The sequence below is a fragment of the Schistocerca nitens genome, chromosome 4 (genome assembly GCF_023898315.1).
Source record: "Schistocerca nitens isolate TAMUIC-IGC-003100 chromosome 4, iqSchNite1.1, whole genome shotgun sequence".
Classification (NCBI taxonomy): domain Eukaryota; kingdom Metazoa; phylum Arthropoda; class Insecta; order Orthoptera; family Acrididae; genus Schistocerca; species Schistocerca nitens.
The window spans coordinates 19,793,446-19,821,150 of NC_064617.1; the positions used below are offsets into that span (position 1 = coordinate 19,793,446).

At 45.3% G+C, this 27,705-nt stretch overlaps 1 protein-coding gene across 2 annotated transcripts in view; it reads right to left on the bottom strand.

The window, feature by feature from the left end:
• Window positions 1–229: 229 nt before the first annotated feature.
• Window positions 230–27,705, bottom strand: part of LOC126252913 (RNA-binding protein 34-like) — a 96,069-nt gene continuing 68,593 nt past the window's right edge. For both annotated transcript variants that reach the window (XM_049953898.1, XM_049953899.1), the window contains exons 5-6: window positions 5,001–5,333; window positions 230–401 (exon numbers count right to left, since the gene is read on the bottom strand). In XM_049953898.1, coding sequence (XP_049809855.1) covers window positions 291–401; window positions 5,001–5,333 — 444 coding nt within the window. In that variant the 3' untranslated portion in view covers window positions 230–290. The remainder of the gene's footprint in view (window positions 402–5,000; window positions 5,334–27,705) is intronic.

The window sequence follows — 27,705 nt, forward strand, 5'->3', positions numbered from 1 at the left end:
GAAAAACAATAGCAAGAGGATATACATGCAGCATGTAAGAGAAACATTGCACATGCTGGTGGCCCGTGGAAGCCAAAGAGCCCGCCCCCTGTCGGGAAAGACAGGATCAGAAATGCCAAAACTCACGATCTAAATAAAGTTGCTCTATGATATTTTGCTTAGTCAATGAAGGTGCAGAGGCTTCCATGTTATATTTTCAATTGTAAACTACAAAGGTCACACATAAAACTTTTTCGGACAGTAGCATAACTTTATTCAGTATTATACATTACATACACAAAACTACACTACTAAACAGAATGTTTTATTTTCTTGGTCTTCTCATTTGCAGATTTGGCCTTATGCTTCAATTTCAGGGCTATAATCTTTTTCTTCTGTTCAGTTTTATTTATTTTCTGTTTCTGTAAAAAAGAAAAAAGATATAGTAAAGTTATTGATGACAAATAGCACTATTTATAACAAAGCACTACACTATAAAAATTTAAGACTGAAATTCCAAAATTTATACACTAGCTCTGGCACAGTAAAAGTGACTGCCACCAGCAACAGATAAATTCAGATTCTCATGGTGTGTGTGTGTGTGTGTGTGTGTGTGTGTGTGTGTGTGTGTGTGTGTGTGTGTGTGTGTGTGTGTGTGTGTGTGTGTGGAGGGGGGGGGGGGGGGAGTTACTGAAGCAGCTGCCCTCAACTGCTGTACTGGAATATCACATGGCTCCTTTCTTTCACCATATATTTTTAAAATTTTAAGTATACAGTTATAGCATAGTAGTATGTTTCATAGTAGAAATACCTTGCAAAATTTAGAAAGACGTTCCACAATGTCTTCTAACTAGGTCTATAAGGCACCAACAGTTTTTTGTCTGCATGGTATGATTCTGACCTTTATTAAGTACCGTATTTACTCGAATCTAAGCCGCACTCGAATCTAAGCCGCACCTGAAAAATGAGACTCAAAATCAAGGGAAAAAAAATTTCCCAAATCTAAGCCGCACCTGAAATTTGAGACTAGAAATTCAAGGGGAGAGAAAAGTGTTAGGCCGCATCTCCAAATCGAAACAAAGTTGGTCCATTGTAATATGAGAGACAATTTAGGTCGAATGAATGACGATACACCTACAGTAGTTTGGTTCTAGTCGTAAGCTTAGCAGTTGAGCTTTACCAGGTAGCCATTGCTATGCGTCAGGCGCTCCGTCCATATTTATACAGGTACGCTTCCTTTTTCACGTGCTTCGTCTGGTTTGAATTGATTGCTTATTTTTCTTTGATCTGATAAGCGCAGTTTTCTTTGTTATAGGTGTTTACGTCACTCAAAGCTGAAAATGCATTACTGTACTGTGTCATGCACTGTTTGTCGCATTCTGATAGTGCGTGTTTACGGCCTGTCGCTGCATAATGCTCTGCCATCGCCTGGGCAATATCTCAAAGCATTGCGTGGAGACACCTTCTTTCAGGACTGCTGCTATTGGCAAACAGCTGTGTTTATGGGAAAGCATCCTGATGGATTCTATGTTTACGTAGAACAAGAGGAACAGAATCCAGGGACACTTGCCATGATCTTTCCTTGTTCTCCTGGATGAGGCGTCAAGCCCTGGCCCTATCAACTTGGAAGACTGAGGTTTTCTGCTGTTGGGCGGCACTTGAACCATCACAGAACTACATGCCCAACCCGAACTACTGACCAATACACATCCATCCACCTAGAGACAGGTTGCCTCCAAAAATGACTGGAGGACTTCTGGATGGAGACATCAGTGGCATAATGGATCACTCGTCCACTGTGGCTCACCCACTCTGGACACTGTTGTTGTGCTCAAACACAGTCAGCTGGCTGAACAGTGTCTAGACAGCTCTGATGATCATCCATCTTGGCTGTGTCTTTTCAGGGAGAGCTGGTCACTGGAATGAAGGTCATCAGTGACTTGCCACTGAACGAAGTCCACGAGGGTGGGAGAGAAGAGAGTTCAACAGCTGTGGACTAACCAGCACCAGCACCAGCACTGAAATGAGTGGTAAAGCCTTTGTTGAGGAGGCACAGTTCATGAAACAGCATGTGGCTCTCCAGAACCTAGCCCCAGGGGTTGAGCCCCACAATATACGAAAGGCACTGAAGTCTCCCAGTAGGAGAAATAATGGGGGAGGTGTGGGGGGGGGGGGGGGCATTCTATAAGATCTGTTACAGCCTCAAGAGTCTATCGCATTTGCTGAAATAAATGCAGCTAGCAAACAGTGATTGTCTAACACACATTAATTTCAACTGCAACCACTTGCAGGTCAGTAGGCAGGGGGGGGCAGGACTTGGTTTACATTACTAAATAACACAGTGACACCTCCCTTCATGCTTTTCCCAGTCATGTCATCCTCACAGTGGAGTATATAGCCCAATAGTAAAGGGGCGTCAGACATTTTAAAATGCATTTCCTCAAAAACACAAGCACAGGAGTTTTAGTTCATACATGTCCTGAAACTATTAATGTTCCACTGTAGTATGGGGGCCATTTATCATGGGGATAGCTCTTTCAACCTTTGTTTCCATGGGGGAAGGGAGCCCCTGATAGGTGGAGGCTCAGTCTTGTGCAGAGTGTCCCAGGCCAAAACCAAGACCATTTCCTCTGAAGAAGAAGAATCAAGAGAGACATCAGAGAGGAGGAGGAGGAGGAGGAGGAGGAGGATAATGATGATGATGATATCCAGCAGTTTACTTCCCGACATAGTGGTCGACACTGTGTTTAATTTTTTAGCCTGGGCAGGCTCCAGATCCACAACTGTGGTTGTGGTAGTGGGCATGATGGATAGTGGGCCAGACTGAACCTTTCGAGGGGCAGGGGCTCTGCCACATCGGCAACTATGGCTTTTCCTGATTTTTCTGTCACAGTGATGAAAGTGTTATAGGTTTCAAAATAACTGCAGTGGCCCAAGTGCTTTGACAAACACATGTATTACTGCTGGAACTAGCAACCTCCATTTGAGTGCTATCGGTCTTCTGAACTCACTGTTGAAGAACTTTAGCAGAGGAGGTAGCCTGTGACAGGGGGGAGGGGGGCAGACGGTTGCGTGACCTTATAGATTTTTTGGGCTCACCGTATGGGATGTGCTTTGTTGTTTTCATCTCGTGTATCTTCCTTCCCTGAAAGCAGACACTGCAATCCCTAATCCAAATACAGTGAGCCCCAGAGAAGTTTACACATTTATAGGAGATAAATGACTCCTTTGTAGGCTTCCTTATCATATTTGCCACAAGTGGCTTCTCCATGATACCTGAGAGTAGTGTGCTCTAAGTGCTGGCATTTAAAACAGCACATTGGGTTGGGAGGCATAAGGCCACACATTGAGGCGAAGGTAACCTGCCTTGACGTGCTCTGGAAGTTTCATGCTATTGGGGGGGGGGGGGGGGGGGGAAGAGCAATTTGACAAGAACGCCATTCACCATTTTCATGATATCTTGCAGATCAACACTGCCTTCTTGGGTCCATTCAGCTTTCAGTTCTTCTTTGGGAATATTCACCAGATTCCTTTGGTGTGGTCAAGTTTGTGTGCAGCTCAGTTTCAGTGGTATATTCTCCAAGGCTTTTCACTTTCTGCAGGTTCATTGCCTGTTAGAAACTAGAGGTTTTGGCCAATCACGTCCCATTGTGCAATCACTTGACAGATTTTAATGTACCTATGTAGCTTCTTAAGCCTTTCTGAATGTATTAAGATGTGTCTTTCAGGAGTCCTCTTGTTAGATTTGGTGTTAATAGTTACGAGTGATCCACCCATTCCACTGGGATGAGGGGGAGAAAATTCCGAGGATTCCATCTTGGTTCCAACAGCAGCCTGGAGTACAATGATCCACTCATACTGAGCCCCCCTTTGCACTGAATGGTGCTTGTTGAAACATACCCAGAGCTTACAATGACAGAGGACTGGTGGTGCTTACCAGGAGCCCTGGAGTCGCCAAGCCAGTACCTAGCAAATAAATGCTGAGCCTCCAACGGCGGGAATTTGCAGCCCATTCCTTCTAAACATAAATTCTTAACCACTACGCCACCTCAGTTGGTCTTTACGTACATTTCACTAAATATCCCACCTTCCCATTTTTATCAGCATGGAAGAATTAATATTAACAATTTAAGAATTTTTTAGTCCATTATGTACTGGTACTTGCTGCATTTCATAGTTATTTGTGTACTGCATAATGAGATCTACAACCTAAACAAATTTGAAATACTAATTACACAATCTAACATCCAGGATAGAACAATGACAATATTATGGAAAGGATAGACTGCAACTCACCATATAGCAGAGGTGCTGAGTTGCAGATAGGCACAACAAAAGACTGTCAAACATAAGCTTTCGCCTGAAAAGGCATTCATTGGAATATGACAACGCACGCATGCACGCACGCACATGACTAATGTCTCTGGCCTCGGCACCCAGAGACTGTAGTCGTGTGTGTGAACTGCAACTGCAGGTGAGAGTGCATGTGTGTGGTGTCCAATTTTGATGAAGGACTTTTTGGCCAAAAGCGTTCTGTTTGACAGTCTTTTTATTGTGCCTATCTGCGACTCAGCTGCTATATGTTGAGTAGCAATTATTCTTTTTCCTAATACTGAAATACTAATTAATGGTAGTTTTACCCATATTCCCACTGTACTGTAAATTTGTTTACTGATGGGGCAACTAAGTAAATTCAATGGGGCACAAAGAGAATTGAATTTTCTAAAGGGTATTCATCTGTGACAATGATGTTTAATATGAATAACTTTAAGAAAAACAACATGTATGAATGTAACTGGAACCTATGTAATTATATATAATACCTATTTGACTTTGGTATCAGACACAGGAGAAAGGTAAAGTAGAAAATGTAAGACAATAAGTATTACAGATTACATTTACCTGCTTCTTTAAGTACCACCACATCAGCAATAAATCTAACATAAAAAATTGATGTGAAGATCTGAATTTTAGTATAGCAGCTGTACGTTTTACAACCACACAAAAACAGGTAAACTTACTTTCTTCTGCTTCCTATCAAGACTCTTTTGCCCTTGGAAAGGCAACCTTTTCTGTTTTGGTTTCACTGTTTTATCTGATGTATGTTCAGAAAATTTTCTGTCTGGAATGTTACTTTCTTTACTGCTATGCTCCTTCCTCTTTGCAGCTTTCATTCTGACAATATCTTTGAAATGAGGATTTTGTCCAGATTTTCTGGCAGAATGACTGTTCATTTTGTTACTGTGGTTATTAACTCCAAATTTCTTCTTTCGAATGACTCTTGATACACGTAGTGGCCTGTCTTTGAGTGATGTTCCATGAAGATTTAATGCCAGTTCCACTGCATCTGCACTCTGTAGAAAAGAAAGATATATATTTTTCAAATGAGTCACTGATTTTCAAAACCTGTTAATTTGCCGCCCCCCAATAATAACTGTTTTATATGTCAAAAGAGCATGTTTTGAGCTGCACAGTTTAGAACATAATACTAGTTCCAGAATCTGCTATTTCTGTTATAAAAGTAACTGCAAAGTTGTCTGAAGTTACAGACACTGTTATATCCATGATGGTCACAGTTCCAGTAGACGATAAATCCAGACAACAAAACAGGATCTAAAAAGCGTTATAATGAGTTCACATTTAATGATCTGAAAAAAGATGTATTTCTAAAACCCGTTACTTCAGTGCACTTGTCAAATTGTTTTTAGAATACATTTTAAACATTACACTAACTTCTCTTGTGTGATTAATGCAACTATTTCGTTTATTTTTCTGTATTTTATATTTTTCATATTGGTATATCTGTTAAGTTGGATCTTGGCATAAATACTCATTATTGAGTAACAGCTGGTCACTTAGCTGAACGTAACACATTGTAGGCCTCATTTTAAGAAGTACACTACATAAATCATGGATAAGTAAGTCTTAGTATTTTCCAGCCATTTTATTGCACAAGCTCCTGTAGTGGAATTGTGCAAAAGCGGCAGATGAAGAAACGTTGGGCAAAAATGTTGAAAAGAAAATGAGGTAAGCTATTTATTATTTTCGATGAAGAAACATTGGGCAAAAATGTTGAAAAGAAAATGAGGTAAGCTATTTATTATTTTCATTTATAATATACTTCTGCTTGCTTTTTCAAATAACATTCTTATAGCCAAGTAAATGTGTAGTATCTAATGCCCATTGCATTTACATCACCATACATTCCAGCAAGGGATTTCCAACAACGCCCTCATGGAAGCATGTGAGCAACTTTCCATGCAAGATATAGAAGTTCATGCAACACCTGACAGGCCCTGAATGATTTCTTTCTTAAGTACACAATCAGTAAAGTGGAGAAGGTCATTAGAAAGACTAAATACAACATACCAAAGCTACATAATGGGAGGCTTCAGTGACACAGTGTCTGTAAAAAAGTATTCACTAAACACAATATCGTGTTCAGAATCTGTGTAAACAGTTTCCGGAGACTGGAGTAACTCCTAAGGACAGAAGAGGTGGTGACAAAATCTCACACTTATGGTGATAGGAAGTGGTCTGTGAAAGATGTTACTGAAATCATTAAAACCTACTGAGAAACATTACTGTCAGAGGAAAAATATTCACAGACAATATTCACATAGAGACCTTTCAATTTCCAAATTATACAAAATGCATTTGACAATTATTACAATATTAGATTTGGATCTCCTGCGACAGATGAAGCTCTCTTGGTCCCAGAGCAGGACGTTGAGTTTGCTATACATGGTTAGAAAATGAATTCTAACAAGGTTCATGTCAAAATGCAGCCTCAATTTTTCATAGACTGTGCAATAAAAATCTAAAAAATACACATACACTAAAACTACTAGCCTATGGTTATGGAGCGCAAAATAAAATTCAAGTTATAATTGACATATGCAGAACTGTCCACAAAACATTAAACCTGTCAACCTTATTTTTTCAGTTGTCAGCCATTCATATATCACTGCTGATCACATATTTGGTCCGACTGAAAAGGAATTACTTTCAAAGAGCTCTATCTTGAACCCCAGTAACTACTATGGCATTGTCAGAAACTTACGGATACTCTACAAACTTTGATCAGATGTACATGTTGTTGACTGGAAGACATCTCTTAAAGATGCCATGAAACCTCCCTCTGCATGGCACTTTCAGTTTAAGCTTTCAAAAAGTACATTATTTGAAGAAAGATCAGAGCACTATTACTACTCAATGGGAACAAAGCTATAACACTGATATCAGATGTGGTAATAGTATCTGCAGAAAGGAAGTAAAAATCAGCAAATATAAATGAAAGTTTCATGACAAAAAAAAAGTTAATGTGCAACAGTCCTTTTACTGAACCACTATGGACCAGGTTGGATGGACATTGATGAACTTTCATTCTACAAGGATGTCTTCAAACAGCAGTCTGGAGCTGAACTGGATGAAGAATCTGATGTCAGATTTACCTGATGAGGCTAAGAACAGATAAGTATTTGATTTAAAAAGTAGTGATTCATAATGATATGCTATTTTAATACAAAGTTAACAATTGTTCAAAAAATATTAATTAGTAGGTATGCACTGTTATTCTTTCTTTTCTTATTTTTCATGTGTACCCATCATTTTAATGCCAAAACATTTGCAGAAACTTACGCCCAGATAATAGTTCCGAAACCTGTTACATTTAAAGACAATATTCATTTTAAACAAAAATATTGTGGTGTGATTTATGGGAAGTGTAAATATAAGTCCAAAATATAAAAGAAAATTGTAATAAATACATAAAACAATAAAACATATATAACAACTGAGTGACAGTTGTTTTTTCGTTTCTGAAAATTATTACATGGAGGTAAGGGACTTTCGAAACAGTCAAGTTCCATACGACTACATCTAGATCATTCGTAAAGATTTCATCTTTTACCTAGAGAATGTTAAGACAAAGAAACATTTTTTTAAAGGAAAAGAGCAGCCACCATACCCAACCTAACAAAATGCAAATTTTGAGAGACAACATCTTTAGTTCTCTACAGGGTCTCCTTTCAGATCGATATAGCAATGTTCAATAGCTCTGATAGTGTGCTATAGTGAGAATCATCGAGCTCCACAAAACAGCCTTCAACTGCAGACACCACCACTTAATTTTTGGCCCACCCTTTACGAGGAAGCCATTTCTTGAAGTTTGGAAACAAAAAATATCCAAAGGAGGCTACATCTGGCAAAGAGAGTGCATGAAGAAGCAATTCGAATTTTTAACTCTTTGATTTTGGTCATGGCAAAAATGGATGTGTAAACTGATGCAGGATCACGATCAAACGTACCTTTCTTTTTCGCTAAATGAAGCAATTTTTGCTCGATTTCATAACTCAAAAACTGCAATAAGTTCGCATAATACTCGCCATTGACTCCTCCTCCTTTTTGAAGATAATCAATGAAAATAACACCAAACACACACACACACACACACACACACACACACACACACACACACACACAAAACCTGATGCGCTGACCTTGTCTGCAGATGGAATGTCTTTGCCTTCTTTAGAGCTCAGCCTCCCCTTCCAGCTGATTGTTTCAACTGCTCCTCTGCCATGTTTCATTCAGTGTTATGAACTGATGCAAAAACTGGGCTTCACTGCTGTGGAACATCGAACACAAGACTGAAACATCCTCACAATGCTGTTTTTGTTCCACTGCGAGTAAATGAAGCACCCATGCTTTCTCAGATTAAAATTTTCCATCAGTATGCAATGGAATAGCAATTCTTGAAATACATACAACATAGGCTAGCTTGCATATCTTCAGTTGATGGTCATTCAATACAATTTTGTGAATTTTCTCCACAATATCTACATCTACATACACGATCCGCAAGCCAATGTACAATGTATGGCAGGTATGGCGGGTAGTATCCTGTACCACTCACTATTAGTCATTTTCTTTCCTGTTCCAACCGCATACAGAATGACTATCTGTATGCCTCCCTCTCTCTTTTTAGGGTGCAAAACTGCTATGGTCATTAGTGCCCAGTCTGTGACTTAGGAAAAAGGAAAAAAACGAAAATGGAAACCAGCAGCAATGGGAACGAAACTCAAAAAATTGGAGAAACTAAAAGCAGAAGGAAAGCTTAAAAAACCACTACAGAAAGGGGTTGGTTGTCCCAAAAAAAGCTTCAAATGACTGACGTCATCTCACTGACACTAATAAACTCGAGAACGCGATCGGCCGAGCGCGTGCCATCTGCTAAAATTGACGATATATCAGGCGACAGCTGTAGACGGGCACGTAACGGAGTAAAATGGGGGCACTCAATTAAAAGGTGTCTTACCGTCCACAGCTGAGAGCAGTGGGGACAGAGTGGGGGAGGATCGCCGCTTAAAAGATGTCGACGGCTAAAAAGACAGTGCCCTATCCGGAGTCGAGTTAAAATTCCCTCCTCCCGATGACGGGTTCGGGAGGAAGAGGTCCAAGCTCAGGGAAGAGCTTTCACGTCCCACAATTTATTATGGGGAAGTGTCGACCAATGTGCGTGCCATAAAAAACCAACACGACAACATAAAACAGATAGATCGGCGAAGGGAATCGTGCGAATAGCTGGCCGAAGAAGAGAGACTGCAGCCTTGGCCGCTATATCGTCGCCTCATTGCCACAGATACAAACGTGTCCCGGGAGCCAGAGGAACACCACCGAGATGCCCTCCAAGTGCTGCAAGCGTAGGCAGTCCTAAATCCGATGGACCAGAGGGTGGACAGGGTAGAGAGCTTTGAGACTGAGGATAGAGCTAAGAGAATCTGAACAGATAACATACTGTATCCGCTGATGGCGGCGGATGTATTGGACAGCCTGGAGAACAGCGTAAAGCTCCGCAGTATAAACCGAACACTGGTCGGGAAGCCGAAATCGATTTGGGGTGTCGCCAACAATATAGGCACTCCCTACACCAAACGATGTTTTTGAGCCATCAGTGTAAATAAATGTGGCTTCCGTCATTTGTGCACATAGAGCAGAAAATGCCCAACGATAAACAAGTGAAGGGGTACCATCCTTGGGAAACTGACAAAGGTCACAGAGCAGGCAGGTCCGGGGACGGAGCCAAGGCGGTGCTGTACTCCAAGTTGTCAAGAAAGTTTTAGGAAAGCGGAAGGAAAGAGAATGGAGCAGTTGACAGAAGCGGACTACCGGTGGTAGTAGGGAGGAAGGGCAGCCTGCATACCCTAAATACAAGGAGGCGTCGAAAAAAATGTCATGGGCCGGATTAGCACGCATGGAACACAAATGGCTAGCATAACGACTCAGAAGGGCAGCTCGCCTATTGGACAGCGGAGGTTCAGCAGTCTCAGCATAAAGGCTTTCCACAGAGCTGGTGTAAAAAGCTCCAGACACTAAACGTAATCCATGGTGCTGGATAGAGTCGAGACGCCGAAGAATAGACAGCCGAGCAGAGGAGTACACTATGCTTCCATAGTCGAATTTCGTGCGCACTAAGACGTGATAGAGGTGGAGAAGGACCACTCGGTCTGCTCCCCAGGAGGTACCATTCAGGACACGTAGGGTGTTGAGTGATAGCAGACAGCGAGCCGAAAGATAGGAAACGTGGGAGGAACAGCACAATTTTCTGTCAAACATAAGACCCAAGAATTTAGGGACGTCCGAAAACGGAAGGTTGACAGGTCCTACAAGTAAGGAAGGTGGAAGAAACTCCGTACGACGCCAAAAATTAACACAAACGGTCTTACTGGGAGAAAAGCGGAAGCCTGTTTCGATGCTCCAAGACTGGAGACAATCGAGACAGCCTTGAAGACGTCGTTCAAGGAGGCTGGTCCATTGAGAGCTGTAGTAGATTGCAAAATCGTCCACAAAGAGGGAGCCCGAGACATCAGGAAGGAGACAATCCATAATTGGATTTATGGCTATGGCAAACAGTACAACACTCAGCACGGAGCCCTGGGGTACCCCGTTTTCTTGGGAGAAAGTACAGGACAGAGTAGTGTTCACCTGCACTCTAAATGTGCGCTCTGCCATAAATTCGTGAAGAAAAAGGGGCAGCCGACCTCGAAAGCCCAAAGAGAACAGTGTGCGGAGGATGCCTGTCCTCCAACAAGTATCGTATGCTCTCCCCAGATCAAAAAATATTGCTACTGTTTGGCGTTTCCGGAGAAAATTGTTCATGATACAAGTGGAGAGAGCAACAAGATGGTCAACTGCAGAACGATGCTTTCGGAATCCGCATTGGGCAGGTGTTAAAACACTGCGGGATTCCAGCCACCACGCTAAACGGCAATTCACCATACGCTCCAAAACCTTACATACACTACTCATGAGAGAAATAGGGCGATAGCTAGAGGGGAGATGTTTGTCCTTTCCAGGTTTCGGAACAGGAACGATGATAGCTTCCCGCCATCGTCTGGGAAAAGTACTGTCAGACCAAATTCGATTATAAAGGCGAAGGAGGTAACACAGACTATGGGTTGGTAAATGCAGCAACATTTGGACATGGATACCATCTGGTCCTGGGGCGGAGGAGCGAGAAGAATAGAGTGCATATTGGAGTTCCCGCATGGAGAAAACAGTATTGTAGCTTTCGTGATTTTGAGAGGAGAAAGCAAGAGGTCGCACTTCCACTGCACGTTTCTTCGGGAGAAACGCTGGCGGGTAATTTGAAGAGCTCGAAATCTCAGCAAAGTGTTGACCCAATGAGTTAGAAATTGCGACAGGGTCCACTAACGTATCATGCGCAACAGTGAGCCCAGAGACCGGGGAGAAACTAGGTGCACCCGATAACCGTCGAATCCGACTCCAAACTTCCGAGGAGGGAGTGAAGGTGTTAAATGAGCTAGTAAAGAAGTCCCTTCTTGCTATCGCAGATGACGCGACTGCACCGCACACGGAACTGCTTATAGCGGATACAGTTGGCCAAAGTAGGATGGTGGCTGAAAACGCGAAGAGCATGTCGGCGCTCACGTATTGCGTCACGGCATGCCTCGTTCCACCAAGGAACTGGGGGGTGCCGGGGCAATTCGGAGGTGCGAGATATTGAACGTTCCGCAGCTGTAAGAATAACACCTGTAATATGAATGACCTCATCGTCAACACTAGGAAAGTGACGGTCATCGAATGTCGCTAGAGACGAAAAAGTGTCCAATCGGCTTGGGCAAACTTACAGCGTCTCTGGCGCATATATGGCAGTTGTGGTTGCAATCGAAGGACACATGGAAAGTGGTCACTCGAGTGTGTATCGTCAAGGGCGAACCATTCGAAGCGCCGAGCTAGCAGAACAGTACCGACCAAAAGGTCCAAATGAGAGAAATTTGTCGTGGAGGCAGACTAAAATGTAGGGTCCCCAGTGTTGAGGCAAACTAGATCCGCTTGGTGGAAGACGTCTAGCAATAGTGAGCCACGCGGACAAGGATGTGGAGATGCCCAAAGCGCGTGGTTGGCATTGAAGTCCCCAACCAGCAAATAGGGGGGTGGAAGCTGACCAAGAAGATGAAGGAGATCAGCTCGTGCCATTGGTGTGGACGATGGAATGTATACAGTACAATGAGAGAAGGTGTATCCAGAAAGGGTAAGACGGATAGCGACTGCTTGGAAGGAAGTGTTTAAGGGGACTGGGTGATAATGGAGAGTATCATGGAGAAGAATCATGAGTCTTCCATGTGCTGGAGTGCCTTCAACAGAGGGGATATCAAATCAGACTGACTGAAAATGGGGGAAAACAAAGCAGTCGTGGGGACGCAGCTTTGTTTCATGAAGACAGAAGATGACCGGCGAGTAGGATCATATGAGGATCATCAATTCATCCCGATTGGCTCGAATGCCGCGGATATTCTGGTGGATAATGGACATAGGGTGGACAGAAAATGGAAGAATGTGACCAAGGTTGCCGTCAACTCAACGACTGCTCAGAGCTTGCGATGGACAGCGTGGAACGGCACTCAGCCGAAGGCAGAAGATCCTGATCCATAGGTTGTTCAGGGGCAGCTCCTGCCACCAGCGATCGGCCGCCAGCAGTGTGCCTCGGCGACACAGAAGACGGTCGAGGGCGGTTACCGCCAGGTGGTGCCGTAGATGAGACACGCCATGGCAGAGAAGGAGAGGAACTGGGTTTCTTATTAGCCTTCTTGGAAACATGATGTTTAGATGAAGGAGAAACCGATGGTTGTGAAGTTGGGCTACGTAAAAACTCTTCAAGAGTATGCTCTTTTTTCGAAATCCGGGTGTCTGACTTTTGGGATTGAGATTTAGCAGAACCCGATGAAGGGTGAACCATAGAGTGAGCAGGCGAAAGTGGGGAGGTTGAACGGGCGATCTTTGCGCTGGCCGATCTGACGACCGTGGCACTAAAGGTGAGATCACAAGTCTGCGTGGCCACCTCCTTTGTTGGCTGAGGAGAGGCAAGGACAGTGCTGTATTTTCCTGTTTGAGGCACAGTGGGCTTTCGACTGGCGAATAATTTTCGAGCAGCAAAGGTAGACACCTTTTCCTTCACTCTGATTTCCTGAATGAGCGGTTTGTCTTTAAAAATGGGGCAATCTCGAGAGGAAGCAGTGAGGTCACCCATACAGTTGATCCAACGAGGGGATGGAGGTGGACAAGCACCCTCATGGGCATCCTTGCCACACGTAACACATTTGGCCGGGTTGGAACAGGACTGGCTAGTATGACTGAACTGCTGACACCGATAGCAACGCGTAGGGTTTGGGACGTAGGGGTGAACGGAAATTATCTCATAGCCCGCTTTTATGTTCAATGGGAGTTGAACTCTATCAAATGTCAAGAAGACAGTACGGGTTGGAACTATGTTCGTGTCAACCCTTTCATGACTATGAACAGCCGTTACGCCCTGGTCAGACAGACAGTGTTGAATTTCCTCGGACAATCCGTCGAGGGAGCGTGTATAAACAACTCCACGTGAGGAATTTAAAGTGCGGTGCGCTTCCACCCAGACAGGGAAGGTGTGGAGCAGTGAAGTACACAGCAATTTTTGTGCCTGGAGGGCACTGACTGTTTCTAACAACAAGGTGCCATTCTGTAGTCTGGAACAAGACTTTACAGGACCTGCAATTGCGTGGACACCTTTCTGAATAACGAAAGGGTTGACTGTGGAGAAGTAGCGACCTTCGTCAGACCGAGAAACAACAAGGAACTGTGGCAACGATGGAAGAACCGTCTGTGGCTGAGACTCAGTGAACTTATGCTTGTGAGCAGACGTAGTGGCAGATGAGGAAACCAGTGCGGAAGAATCCCCCATGATTACCGGCGTCTCCGATGGCGCGCTCCTCCCTTGTGGGGGCCCTCTCTGAGGGCACTCCCACCTTAGGTGATTGTTCACACGTCAGGTCACACCTCCCGACAAACGGACGGAGGGACCAATCGGCACTTTCGGACGTTATCAGCTTGGGTAATCACCCCTCCCTGGGCCTGGCCATTACCAGGGGGTACGTACGTGTCCTACCTGTCTACCCGGGGCGGGAATTACGCGTTACCCCGTCACTGGCTTCGCACGAAGATGCGTGGGCCGGCCTTCAGACACGCACAGGAGGGAAAAAAGAGAAAGGGAAAAACAAAGAAAGGGAAAGGAAAGAAAAGAGGTCTTAAACATCGCAGCGGAGAAAAGGGTAAAGAGAAGAGGTAAGGAAAAGAGAAGGACAAAGGAAGGATGAAGACGTGCAATCAGAGAAAGCGAAGAATGTGTTACATTTTCGAGCATCCGTCTCCGGACATAGGCCCAAAACAAACTCCCAGAGGGGAAGAAAAGGAAGCAAAGAGCCGGAGGTGGGGGTGGGGGGGAAGATGGGGGATAGGGAAGGATGCGGAAAAGGAAGGTATGCAGCCCGGAAAGGAAGGAGGGCCACATTAGCTCAGGTCCCGTGCTCGCTACGCACGTATCCACAAAAGAGTTGTGGCCCCCTGGGGGGCTGTATGCCTCTGTAGGAGCCCTGATTTCTATTATCTTCAAGGTCCTTGCATGAAATGTTCTGCAGTCAGCTTCAAATGCCTTTCTCCAAGTTTTATCTATGCTGTTCCTCAAAAGGAGCATTGCCTTCTCTTCAAGAGTTCCCATTTGAGTTCCTGAAGCATCTTCATAATACTTGTGTGATATTAAAACCTATTGGTAACAAATCAGGCAGCCCGCCTCTGAACTGCTTCGATATCTTCCTTTAATCTGACCTGATGTGGATCATGAACACACCCGCAGTACACAAGAATGGGTTGCTCTACTATAAACATGCAGTTTCCTTTACAAATGAACCACACATTACAAAATTCTCCCAATAAACAGAAGTCAACCGCTTACTTTCACTACTACAATCCTCACATATTCGTTCCATTTCTACTGCTCTGCTACATTACCTACATATTTAACTAACCCGACTGTGTCAAGCAGCACACTATTAATGCTGTTTCAAACTTACAGGTTTCATTTTCCAACACATCTGCATTAATTTACGAGTTTATACATTTAGAGCTAGGTGCCATTCATCACACCAACTAGAAATTTTGTCTAAGTCATTTTGTATCCTCTTACAGCCACTAACCTTCAACACCTCCCCATATATCACAGCATCATCAGCAACCAACCACAGGTTTGTGCTCATTCTGTCTGCCAGCTCATTTATGTACATAGAAAGTAATAGTGGTCTTTCAACATTTCCCTGGCGCACTCATGACGATACGCTCATCTCTGATAAACCCTCGCTGCTGACGACAACACATTGGGTTATGTCTTCAAGCCACTCACTTATCTGGGAACCTATTCCATATGCATGTACCTCTGGTAACAGTCAACAGTGGGGCACAGTGTGCAATGCGCTTTTGGAAGTCTAGGAATGCGGAATCTGCTTGTTGCCTTTCATCCATTTCACACGGTATCATGCAGGAAAAGGGCAAGCCGAGTTTATAAAACTGTGCTGATTTGTGGACAGAAGCTTTTCCACCCCAAGGAAATTTCTGGCGTGATTATCTCATCCGACTAACCATTGCTAAGTTCGTCTTGGCAGTTTGTAAGACCTCGCTTAAACTATGCCACCCAACAATTTACTTCTGTGAACAAAGGAGCAGACACTCCCCAGATCAGAATCTAGTTGGATTGAGACCTTTCAAACGTAACTATCACAAGTCAGATCCAAGTTTACAAAGTTCCTGAATGTGGTCACTATTGATGACTGGCAAATAAACAGTGAACAAATTAACATAACCAAACTTCAAACTTAAGCTTTATATGGCTGGTATTTTAAGCATAGTCATTTGTTTGAAACAACAACCGCTATCTATACGTCACTTCGGGTACTTCTTGGACCAACATCATATTTGAAAGGCATTGTTGGTTGCTGCTTCTCATTGAAATATTCTGTGGTGCTAATTTTTACACTTTTATCTTGAGTAGAACAACAAATTTTATGTTATCAACAAACATTTAAACATCTTAAGTATAAGATAATTGCAAAGAAGTTTAAACCTACACTAGCAACAAAGAAAAACATTTGAGGGACGGGTGGGGTGGGCAACTTTCTCTATGAAAGAAGCTGTTCCTGCTCAAGTGGCAATATGTTAATTATGAAAATGAATAGCTTTTTCTTCTTCCTCCTCGGAGTGTGTGTGCCACAAGGTAGTGGGGTCTCCTCTTTACACTATCTGTCTCCAACTGATGTTATCTTGTGGTCAGTCATCAGAGTGGAATCCCACTATCTTCAAGATCTACATGGTGGGTAACTAGCCAACATTGCCTGTCAGCCAACAGATTGTTTGCCATTGACTTTCATCGAAAATTTGTGTTTTGGTATTGTCTCTCAATCTGCTCGAAGTACATTTCTATACTATCGTAGACTACCTTCCATTACTTTCTCTACAGTAGAAGCTACTATGTCCCACTTAAGTATCAGGCCAGTCCTCCACCCGTATGTTTTGGTTTCCATTATAGTAAGTCAATGCTCCACTTCCTTTATTGCAGGCTAACATTCTGCACCATACACTGCAACTGGGTAGAGTGCAGAATGGTATATTCACGTCTGGAGTCAGTCTGTGGTCTTAACATCACCAAGAAAACCAGACATTGACCGCCGTTTGAGACATGCGTTACAGTTTTTAATTTCAGGAATGAGTGATTTTTTAGCCAAGGTACTTCGACAAAGGAAGAGGACCAGCACTCTAGTTAAACCGAGCTGTAATCGCAGTGTGGAACTGCAAAGAAGGTAGAATATGTGACCCTCCATTTAGGTCATGGTCAGCTGGCCTTCATTACTGTTAGCCACAATATCAATATCAGGTGTATGCACATTTCCAAAAGTTTTCTGCAGGTACTTCAAAAGGTTCCATGGCTACTCTCCAGTTGCTCATTAAGGTCCTGCCTTTATAATGTGGCTAAGATATGTTGAGTCTGTTCCACATTCTGCATTTCATTGCCTTTCAGATTTTTCTGTCCTTGAGACACAAATTTATTGTAACCACCATTTCATCCTCCCAAAAGGCATAATTTTGTAGTTTTGAAAATTTGCTGCTGCTCATATATACCAGTCTTTCTCATTTTCCAGTTCCACGCAGAAGGTACAGCTCTGTTTAGCTTCAGCATCTGTCCTCTTCCTTTCTTCAGTCTTAATTCTTGCCTAAAACAATTCAATTATATTACAGTTAGCAACAATGACAAAGATTGGACTGATGCAGCTCTCAACACTAGTTTATATCCTGCACAAGCCTCTACATCTCTGCATAGGTATGACTAACTATATCCTCTGGGAGTTGCTTAGTGTAATGAAGCCCTGGTATGCCTCAACAACTTTTACCCTACACACTTACTTCCATGAAAAAAATGGACGATTCATTGATGTATCAGGACGTATCCTATGAACTGATTCCTTCTTTTAGTGAATTTGGTGCCATGAATTTCTTTTCTTCCCAATTTGATTCAGTAGTTATTCATTAGTTATCCGATCTATCCATCAGATCTTCCACACTTCCCTGTAGCAGCACATTAAAAGTATTTCTTGACTGTTATTACTAGTTTGCATTTTATATTCTCTCTACTTATGCCATCATCAGTTATTTTGCTGCCCATATAGCAATTCTCATCTGCTACTTTTACTGTCTAGTTTTCTAATTTAATTTTATCAGAACTGGCTAATTTGATCAGAATACACTATTTGCCTCAATTTGCTTCTGTTAATGTTCATCTTATAATCTCTTTTCAAGACACTATCCACTCTGTTCGACTGTTCTTCAAAGCCCTTTGCTGTCTGACAGAATTACATTGTCATTAGAAAACCTTGGTTTCCTTTGCTGTTCGCTCAATGTACCGTTTGAACAATACTGGGGTGAGCTACCATCCTGTCTTGCTCTCTGAAAAGTTGTTGAAAAACTACCGCTTCTCTTTCATGCCCTTCGACTCTGCAACCTGGTTTCTGTGCAAGTTGTTGATTACTATTTCTCCCCCACCCCCTGGTACCTTCAGAATTTCTAACAGTAATCCAGTCACCATTTATACATGCTCTTCATAAGTATACAAACATAAACATAGGTTTGCCTTTCTCCAATGTGTCTTCTAAATAAGTGGTAGGGTCAGTACTACCTTGCGTGTTCCTACATTCCTCCACAATCTAAACTGACCATTCCCAATGGCTGTCTCTAGCAGTTTTTCCATTTTTCTGAAAATAATTGATGTCAATATTTGGCAACCATAATTAATTAAACTGACTGTTCAGCTTTACACACACTTCTCAGCACCTGCCATCTTTGGATTGGCATTGCCATATTATTCGTGAAATCTGAGGGCGTTTAACTTCTCTCATACACACTGCACAGTTGTCCAGTCTGGGGTTTGTACGCAGAGTGAATAACCCAGTTACAGAAAATGTCAGGATTACAAGTATGACCACATATGCCTCAAATGAAACATGTAGCCCAAGAGGTATCATCCCCTCGAGCTGAGATACAAGGACTGCAGCCCTGGCAGCAGCAGCAGCAGCAGCAGCCGCCGCCTCGTTTCCCATCAGACCAATGTGACCACGGACCCACACAAACATCAGTGACTCCATCAACAGTGAGCAAATGACAGCTTTCCCAAACCCGTTGGACTAAGGAGTGGACAGTGTACAGCTCACAGAGGCTCTGAAGGGCACAGAGTGTCAGAGCAGATGACAATTGGAAAGCCTGTGTTGCTGGATGTACTGCATGGCCGAATGGGTGAAGAGCTCCACTGTAAATACTGAGCAGTGTGCTGGAAGCTGATACCAAAATTTGTCGGTGCCATTGACAAAGGCACACTTGACACTGCAATTAGTCCAAGAGCAATCAGCGTACACAAAGGTACTATCACAAAGTTCCATGCGAAGGTCAAGAAACTTACGGCAATAGAGTGAGGCTGGAGTACTGTAAGCGGATGAAGTCCAAGGTAAAAACAGGCTGCCACACAGAGCCAAGGTGGTGAAGAGTTCACACCCATTGGGACAGTGGCAGACAGCATGAAGTTAAGCCACCAGAACAATAGCCAAAAGTGAACTCCATGAGTCAGCAGCAAAAAGGGGCATGCCCCAATATTGGCAGTCAAATGAGTCATCCAAGGAGGAGACACAGGATAGGTGGCCGGGCATGACAGACAAATGGCACGTGCATCCACTGAGGAAACATCACGTTGGTATTATAGCAGTAGTTCAGCAGCTTCGGCATACAGACTCTCAACTGGGATAATGGAAAGGGTACCAGTGGCCAAACTGATCCCACAATGGGGGTTAGTATTAAGACAGCGTAAAGACGGACAGGCAAGCAGCTGCATAAATGAAATGCCCGTAGTCTAGTTTTGAACGGACAAGGGACCCGTACAAATGGAGGAGGGTTGTCCGATCTGCTTGGCAGGAAGTACTGCCGAGGACAAATAGGGCAATGACAGACCGTGTACAGCTGGCAGCAAGGTAAGATATGTGGGAGGACCAAGGTAGATCCCTATCAAGTATGAGCCCCAAGAATTTCATAGTTTCAATGAATGAAAGAGCAGCAGGCCCAAGTTGCAAATATGGTGGAAGAAACCAATTGTGCTGCCAGGAATTAATACAAACTGTTTTGTCAGTGGAAAAGCAAAAAGCCATTGTCATGGCTCCAAGAGTAAAGACAATCCAGGCAATGCTGGTGATGTCGCTCAAGGAGACAAGTCCATGCAGAACTGCCACGGTGACAAAATCGTCAACGAAAAGGGAGCCGGAGATGCCCAGTGGGAGACAGGCTACAACAGGGGTAATGGTGATAGCAAAGAGGACAACATTCAGGATGGAACCTTGAGGCACACCATTTTCCTGGATAAATGTGTTCAACAAGGCCAAATCCACAGATACATTGAAAACTGTGACTTTTACAAATTCCTGAAGGAAATCGGGAAGCCGGACTCTGAAACCTCACGTGTAGAGAGTACAGAGGATACCAAGTCCTCCAGCAGGTGTCGTAGGCTTTCTCCAAATCGAAAAACAATTCCACAGTCTGGTATTTCTGCAAAAAACCATTCATGACATGGGTTGACAGTGTTGATGTGGCGACGCAAGCACGGATCTCTTTACTTCATCTCTTGTTTTGGCATCTGCCTCCTTAATTCATTTTTTGACTAATTACCACTAACAAAGAAGAATATAATCTTCATTTTCATAAGAGAGAAAGGTTGGCCCTCAGTCTTAAGACATGCAACACCAGATCTAATTTTTGCTTAGTTTTGTGTATGTAATCCTTTTCTTAACTTATTTTGACTATTCCCAGTTAATATCACTTGTTATAGGGTGAAATCAGTAATTGTTTTGTGACTTAGATTCTGCTGTTGACTTATAAACAAATATTAAGTTCTGTAGTAATTATAAACATTTGGAAGAAGAACTACAAGAATTATTTAAGTATTTATTTGTTTCTATTCAGAAACATATTAGCAAACTCAGCCATTAATTAATTTCAAAATAATTACCAGGTTTGTAAAGAGTATTGTTTGTATCACTATATCTGTTAATTTCATTATTTAAACAAATAATTCGGCCTAACCTTTGTGGTACAAATAACTGTTTAAAAGGAGGAAATTTTCAATGTATTCAGTTTTAATTTATATCGGACAATGTATAGTGGCAGTGTCTATTATTCCAAGGATATATAAAGGCCCGATTAGGAAACCGACAGCACACGGGAAATGATCACACAAGTATGTGTAAAAGAGAATGGATCACTGGAGACGATGGGCAAGCTGGGCAGTGCAGAAGGAATGGTCCAAATGGGAATAGGTGTCCGTGGAGTCTGAAAAGGACGTGGGTGCTCCTGCAATAAAAGAAATGCAGTTATATTGATTGAGAATGTCAGCCAAGAGGGCACCCCTCTGACAAGTTCTGGGAGAACCCCAAAGCGGATGGTGAGCATTAAACTCTGTCATCAGCAGGAAGGGGCAAGGGAGTTGCCCAACAACCTGGGGGAAGTGTGCCCTGGTGAAACTAAATGACGGAGGGATGTAAATGGTACAAAGAGAAAATGTGAAGTAAGGGAGGAAAAGGCAGACTGCAACAGCTTGAAGCCAGGTATTCAGGGAGATGGGTTGGTTTATGGGATTGAAGGGACCAGACTGCTACGGCCATCAGTCATTCAGGGAGATGGTTTGACTATGAATGTCATACCAGATGAGCAGCATGACTCCCTCACAAGTTGGAATGCCATCGACAGTGGGAAGGTTAATGGGGACTGGAAGGAAATGCGAGAGCTCGAAGCAGTTGTGAGGACGCAATTTTGTTTCCTGGAGGCAGAGAACAAGCAGACGCCGCAATTCCAAGAGGCTCTGCAATTCCTCTTTGTTGGACCTAGGCTGTGAATGTTCAATTAGAGGGGAGTCATGAAGATGTACGGGGAGGACGAAAAAAAATTAAGGGGTGTCACCTCAGTGACAAGCCGAGTGTCAGCCTACAAAGACACTGCTACAGGGCGGAGAGGCTGGAGGATCCTGTGCACCAAAAGATCTGTAGAGGCAATGGCATTCTCCCTCTGTCAGTCCTCAGAGTAAAGGGCAGCAAAAATGGTTGGCGGTGCGCACCAGCGACACTGAGTTCAGCCGGGTGAGGGTATCATGTAGCGACACTGTTCAATAGGATCTCTGAGTCAGCAAAGGAAAAGACCGTTGGGTGGAGGTACGTAAAAGGTCTGTACGCGAGTATTCCTGCTGTCCTTTCCAGGCTGCCAGTTGTGTAGCAGATGATTTCTCCCCAAGCGGCAAAAATTTAGTAGTTTGTTGCACAGCTGGAGGAGGAGACAGGGAGGCTACCGTGACACTGAGTGATTGTACAATCATGGTTCTGAATTTGAGGTAGCATGTCTGCATGGCCATGTCCTTCGTGGAGCAAGAACAGTACTGCAAGTGCAGGATGGCAGAACGCAAGGTTTCCGACTAGCCAACAACTTGTGAGTGACAGGGTAAGGCACTTTTTCCTTCACCAGGATCTCCCGTAACTTCATAGCCTGCTTTGACCTTTGATAGAAGCACCACTGTATCAAAAGGGACAAAAAGAGTGCTTGTGACCTGAAAGACTGCAATGACATCCTGAACAGAGAGGTACACTTGGATTTCTACATCTGTCAGACCATGAAGTACCCCAGTGTAAATAACACTATGGGCAGAATTTAGCGATTGATGAGCCTTGACATGGGCAGGATAGCTGTAGAGGAGTGAAGCTGCAAGCAGCTGTGCTTGAGAACCAGAAGTAGTTTCCAAAAGCAAAGTGCCATTGCATAAATGAGAGCAACTTTCCACAGGGCCGGCAATTTTATCAACACCTTTCTGAATAATCAGTGGATTTACCAATGCAAAGGACTGACTTTTCAGTGTGTGAAACCACGTATAACTGTGGTGCAGCTGAGAGGGTCTTTGAGTTGTTGAGTTCCATTCCATTTACGTTTAGTGGCCATTGAATGTGAAGACGACAATTGGCTCAATGGGTGGAAATTCCCCAAGATTGCCAGCGTCTCCAATGGCATGCTCCTTTCAACTCATGGATACCCCCTCAGAGGGGGACACATCTGCCTTAGGTGACCGTCCACACCTCATGAACACCTGACAGAGGGACCATTCAGCAATTTTGGAGGTAGCAGCTCAGGCAATCGCTCTAGCCTGTTACGGGCCCTGTCGACCCTGAGCTGGGAATTACATGTTACCCAGTCACCTGTTTCACGTCAGATACACAGATCGGCTTTCAGGAGCACACAGGGAGGAAGAAGAGAAAGAGGGACCTCAAACACCGAAGCTGAGGAAGGATAGGAGAAGGGGAATGATGAAAGAAAAATGGAAGGAAAAACATTGGAGAGACTGTTCTGATTTTGCCTACCGAAAATGCAGAGCACATTCCCGAAAACATCCGAGACGTGTTTCCCAAGGGAGGGGACAAAGTACAAGAGGTTACACATGCGGCACGGAAAGGAGAAGATACTGCAACAGCTGGGGACCCGTGGTAGCCAAGCACGAACCTGCCAAAGGGCGATGAGTCCCCTCAGGGGCTTTCTAGGGTTTAAACTGCCAACAAGGAAAAGTCCACACTATGACGAAAGATCACAATGCTTGAAGAGAAGACACAAAACACAAATCAACATGTTTACACACCAAGCAGCAATAATGAGCATAGTAGATTTATGATTTCAATGGGCAGGCCATCTGATGAGAGTGAAAAAGGTTGGTTTGTGGGATTTAAAGGGACCAGACTGCGATGGTCATCGGTCCCTTTTTCCAAAAAATTAAAACCGCCCAAAGAGAATAAAAAACGAACAGCAGGAAAGACGTCAGACGACACAGGACGAGAAAGACTCCGACAGAGATCAGACAAAACAAAGTAAAACACACAGAGTGTGACGGTGGTTGGCCGACCATAGAGAAAAAAAGAGGAAAAGCCAACCACCAAGAACACATTAAAAACTCAGTTTAAAATCAGAGGCTAGAAGCCAGAATCAACGCTAAAAAAAACAAACACTCAGATTAAACTATAAAAACCCCCTGCCCGAATAAAACGCAAAACTAAGTCCACCATGGCAGAGTCATCTAGTAAAAGGGCAGGGAGCGTGTCAGGCAGTGCGAACGTCTGCCTGAGCACAGCTAAAAGCGGACACTCCAATAAAATGTGCACCACAGATAAAACGGAGCCGCAGCGACACAGAGGCAGGTCCTCACGGCGCAATAAGTGGCCGTGTGTCAGCCGAGTGTGCCCAATGCGCAGCCGGCAGAGGACAACAGACTCCTTGCGAGAGACCCACAAGGAGGAGCGCCACACACCGGTAGCCCCCTTGATGGCCCGAAGTTTGTTGTGTGAAGGCAGGGCGTGCCATTCAGTGTCCCAAAGGTCCAGAATTTTGCGGCGTAGGAATGCTCGCAAATCTGTCTCTGGGAGGCCAACGTCCAGAGATGGTGCACTAGTTGCCTCTTTCGCCAGCCGGTCAACATTCTCGTTGCCGGGGATCCCAACATGGCCTGGGGTCCACACGAAGACCGCAGAGCGGCCGCAACGCGCAAGAGTATGCAGGGACTCATGGATAGCCATCACCAGACGGGAACGAGGAAAACACTGGTCGAGAGCTCGTAAACTGCTCAGGGAATCGCTACAGATAACGAAGGACTCACCTGAGCAGGAGCGGATATACTCTAGGGCTCGAAAGATGGTGACCAGCTCCGCAGTGTAAACGCTGCAGCCAGCCGGCAAGGAACGTTGTTCGGAGTGGTCCCCTAGAGTGAGCGCATAACCGACTCGACCAGCAACCATCGAGCCGTCGGTGTAAACAATGCCAGAGCTCTGATACGTGGCAAGGATGGAATAAAAGCGGCGGCGGAAGGCCTCTGGAGGGACTGAGTCCTTCGGGCACTGTGCCAAGTCGAGCCGAAGGCAAGGGCGACGAACACACCATGGGGGTGTATGCAAAGTAGCCCAGAAAGGAGGTGGAACAGTGAAAACCTGAAGCCCAGAGAGAAGCTCTTTGACGCGGACCGCTATTGTACAACCAGAGCGGGGCCGACGTTCTGGCAGACGGACGACCGATCGCGGGAACAGGAGACGATAGTTAGGATGCCCGGGCGAGCTTAGAACATGGGCAGCATAAGCGGCCAGCAAACGTTGGTGTCGGAACTGCAGTGGAGGTACACCTGCCTCCACTAGTACGCTGTCCACAGGGCTGGTGCGGAAAGCACCAGTGGCAAGGCGTATCCCGCTGTGGAGAATTGGGTCCAGCACCCGTAACACAGATGGGGATGCTGAGCCATAAGCCAGGCTCCCATAATCCAGGCGGGACTGGATTAACGCCTGGTAGAGCCGTAACAGGGTAGAGCGGTCGGCGCCCCAGCGGGTGTGGCTCAAACATCGCAGAGCATTGAGATGCCGCCAACACGCCTGTTTGAGCTGCCGGATATGAGGCAGCCAAGTCAACCGGGCATCGAAAACCACCCCCAAAAACCTGTGGGTCTCCACCACAGCAAGCAGTTCATCGGCAAGATAAAGCCGCGGCTCAGGATGGACTGTTCGGCGCCGGCAGAAATGCATAACGCGGGTCTTGGCTGCCGAAAACTGAAACCCATGCGCTACAGCCCAAGACTGCGCCTTACAGATAGCGCCCTGTAGCTGACGTTCAACAGTTGCAATGCCAGTAGAGCTGTAGTAAAGGCAAAAGTCGTCAGCATACAGGGAAGCGGAGACAGAATTTCCCACGGCCGCAGCAAGCCCGTTAATGGCTATTAAAAACAGACAGACACTTAAAACAGAACCCTGTGGCACACCGTTCTCCTGGACGTGGGAGGAACTATACGAGGCCGCGACTTGCACGCGGAAGGTACGACACGACAGAAAATTGCGGATAAAAATCGGCAGAGGACCCCGAAGACCCCATCCATGAAGCGTAGAAAGGATGTGATGACGCCATGTCGTATCGTACGCCTTCCGCATGTCGAAAAAGACAGCGACGGCGGGCAAAGGCAGTACGGATGGCCGACTCCAGGCTCACCAGATTGTCGGTGGCGGAGCGGCCTTTACGGAAACCACCCTGAGACGGAGCCAGAAGGCCCCGAGACTCCAGTACCCAATGCAAGCGCCGGCTCACCATCCGTTCAAGCAACTTGCAAAGAACGTTGGTGAGGCTAATGGGACGGTAGCTGTCCACCTCGAGAGGGTTCTTTCCAGGTTTCAAAATGGGGAGGACAATGCCTTCCCGCCATTGCGACGGAAACTCCCCCTCGACCCAAAGACGGTTGTAAAGATCGAGAAGGCGCCGCTGGCAGTCCACTGAAAGGTGTTTCAGCATTGTTTCAGCATCTGATAGTGGATGCCATCTGGCCCAGGAGCGGTATCAGGGCAAGCAGCTAGGGCACTGCGAAATTCCCACTCACTAAATGGAGCATTGTAAGATTCTAGGTGGCTGGTGCGAAACGAAAGGCTCCGACGTTCCATCCGCTCTTTAATGGAGCGGAAGGCCTGGGGGTAATTCGCAGAAGCGGAACTCATAGCAAAATGCTCTGCTAAGCGATTTGCAATGACGTCGGAGTCAGTACAAACTGCTCCATTCAGTGAGAGCGCAGGGACGCTGACAGGTGGCCGATAGCCGTAGACGCGTCGAATCTTGGCCCAGACCTGCGATGGAGTGACATGGAGGCCAATGGTGGACACATACCGCTCCCAGCACTCCTTCTTGCCTTGGCGGATAAGGAGGCGGGCCCGCGCACGCAGCCGTTTGAAGGCGATAAGGTGGTCAATGGAGGGATGTCGCTTGTGACGCTGGAGCGCCCGCCGGCGATCTTTAATCGCTTCAGCGATCTCAGGCGACCACCAAGGCACAGCCTTCCGCCGAGGGGACCCAGAAGAACGGGGAATGGCAGATTCGGCGGCAGTAACGATGCCGGTGGTGACCGATTGAACCACCGCATCAATGTCATCAGTAGAGAGAGGCTCAAAAGCGGCAGTGGAGGAGAACAAGTCCCAGTCAGCCTTATTCATAGCCCATCTGCTAGGGCGCCCAGAAGAGTGACGCTGTGGTAGTGACAAAAGGAGCGGAGAGTGGTCACTACCACACAGGTCGTCATGCACACTCCATTGGACAGACGGTAAGAGGCTATGGCTACAGATTGAAAGGTCAATGGCGGAGTAGGTGCCATGCGCCACACTTAAGTGTGTGAAGGCACCATCATTTAACAGCGAGAGATCGAGCTGCGACAATAAATTCTCAACAATGGCGCCTCGACCTGTTGCCACTGACCCACCCCACAGAGGGTTATGGGCGTTGAAGTCACCCAATAGCAAGAAAGGTGGCGGCAATTGGGCGACCAGTGCAGCCAGGACATGCTGCGAGACATCACCATCCGGTGGAAGGTAAAGACTGCAGACGGTAACAGCCTGTGGCGTCCACACCCGTACAGCGACAGCCTCTAAAGGCGTCGGGAGAGGGACAGACTCGCTGTGCAGAGTGTGAAGGACATATATGCAGACGCCACCAGACACCCTTTCATAAGCTGCTCGGTTCTTATAATAACCCCGATAGCCACGGAGGGCGGGGGTTCGCATTGCTGGAAACCAAGTTTCCTGGAGAGCAATGCAGAAGGAAGGCTGATAAGTTGGCGGAGCTCAGCTAGATGGTGGAAGAAACCGCTGCAGTTCCACTGGAGGATGGTATTGGCCATGGATGGGAAAGGCGTGAAGGGACTGGGGAGGCAGATTATGCCTCCGGGCCCCTGCTGCTACTGAATCACCACCTGCACTACGGCCATCCATTGCGTCCGAGGGACTG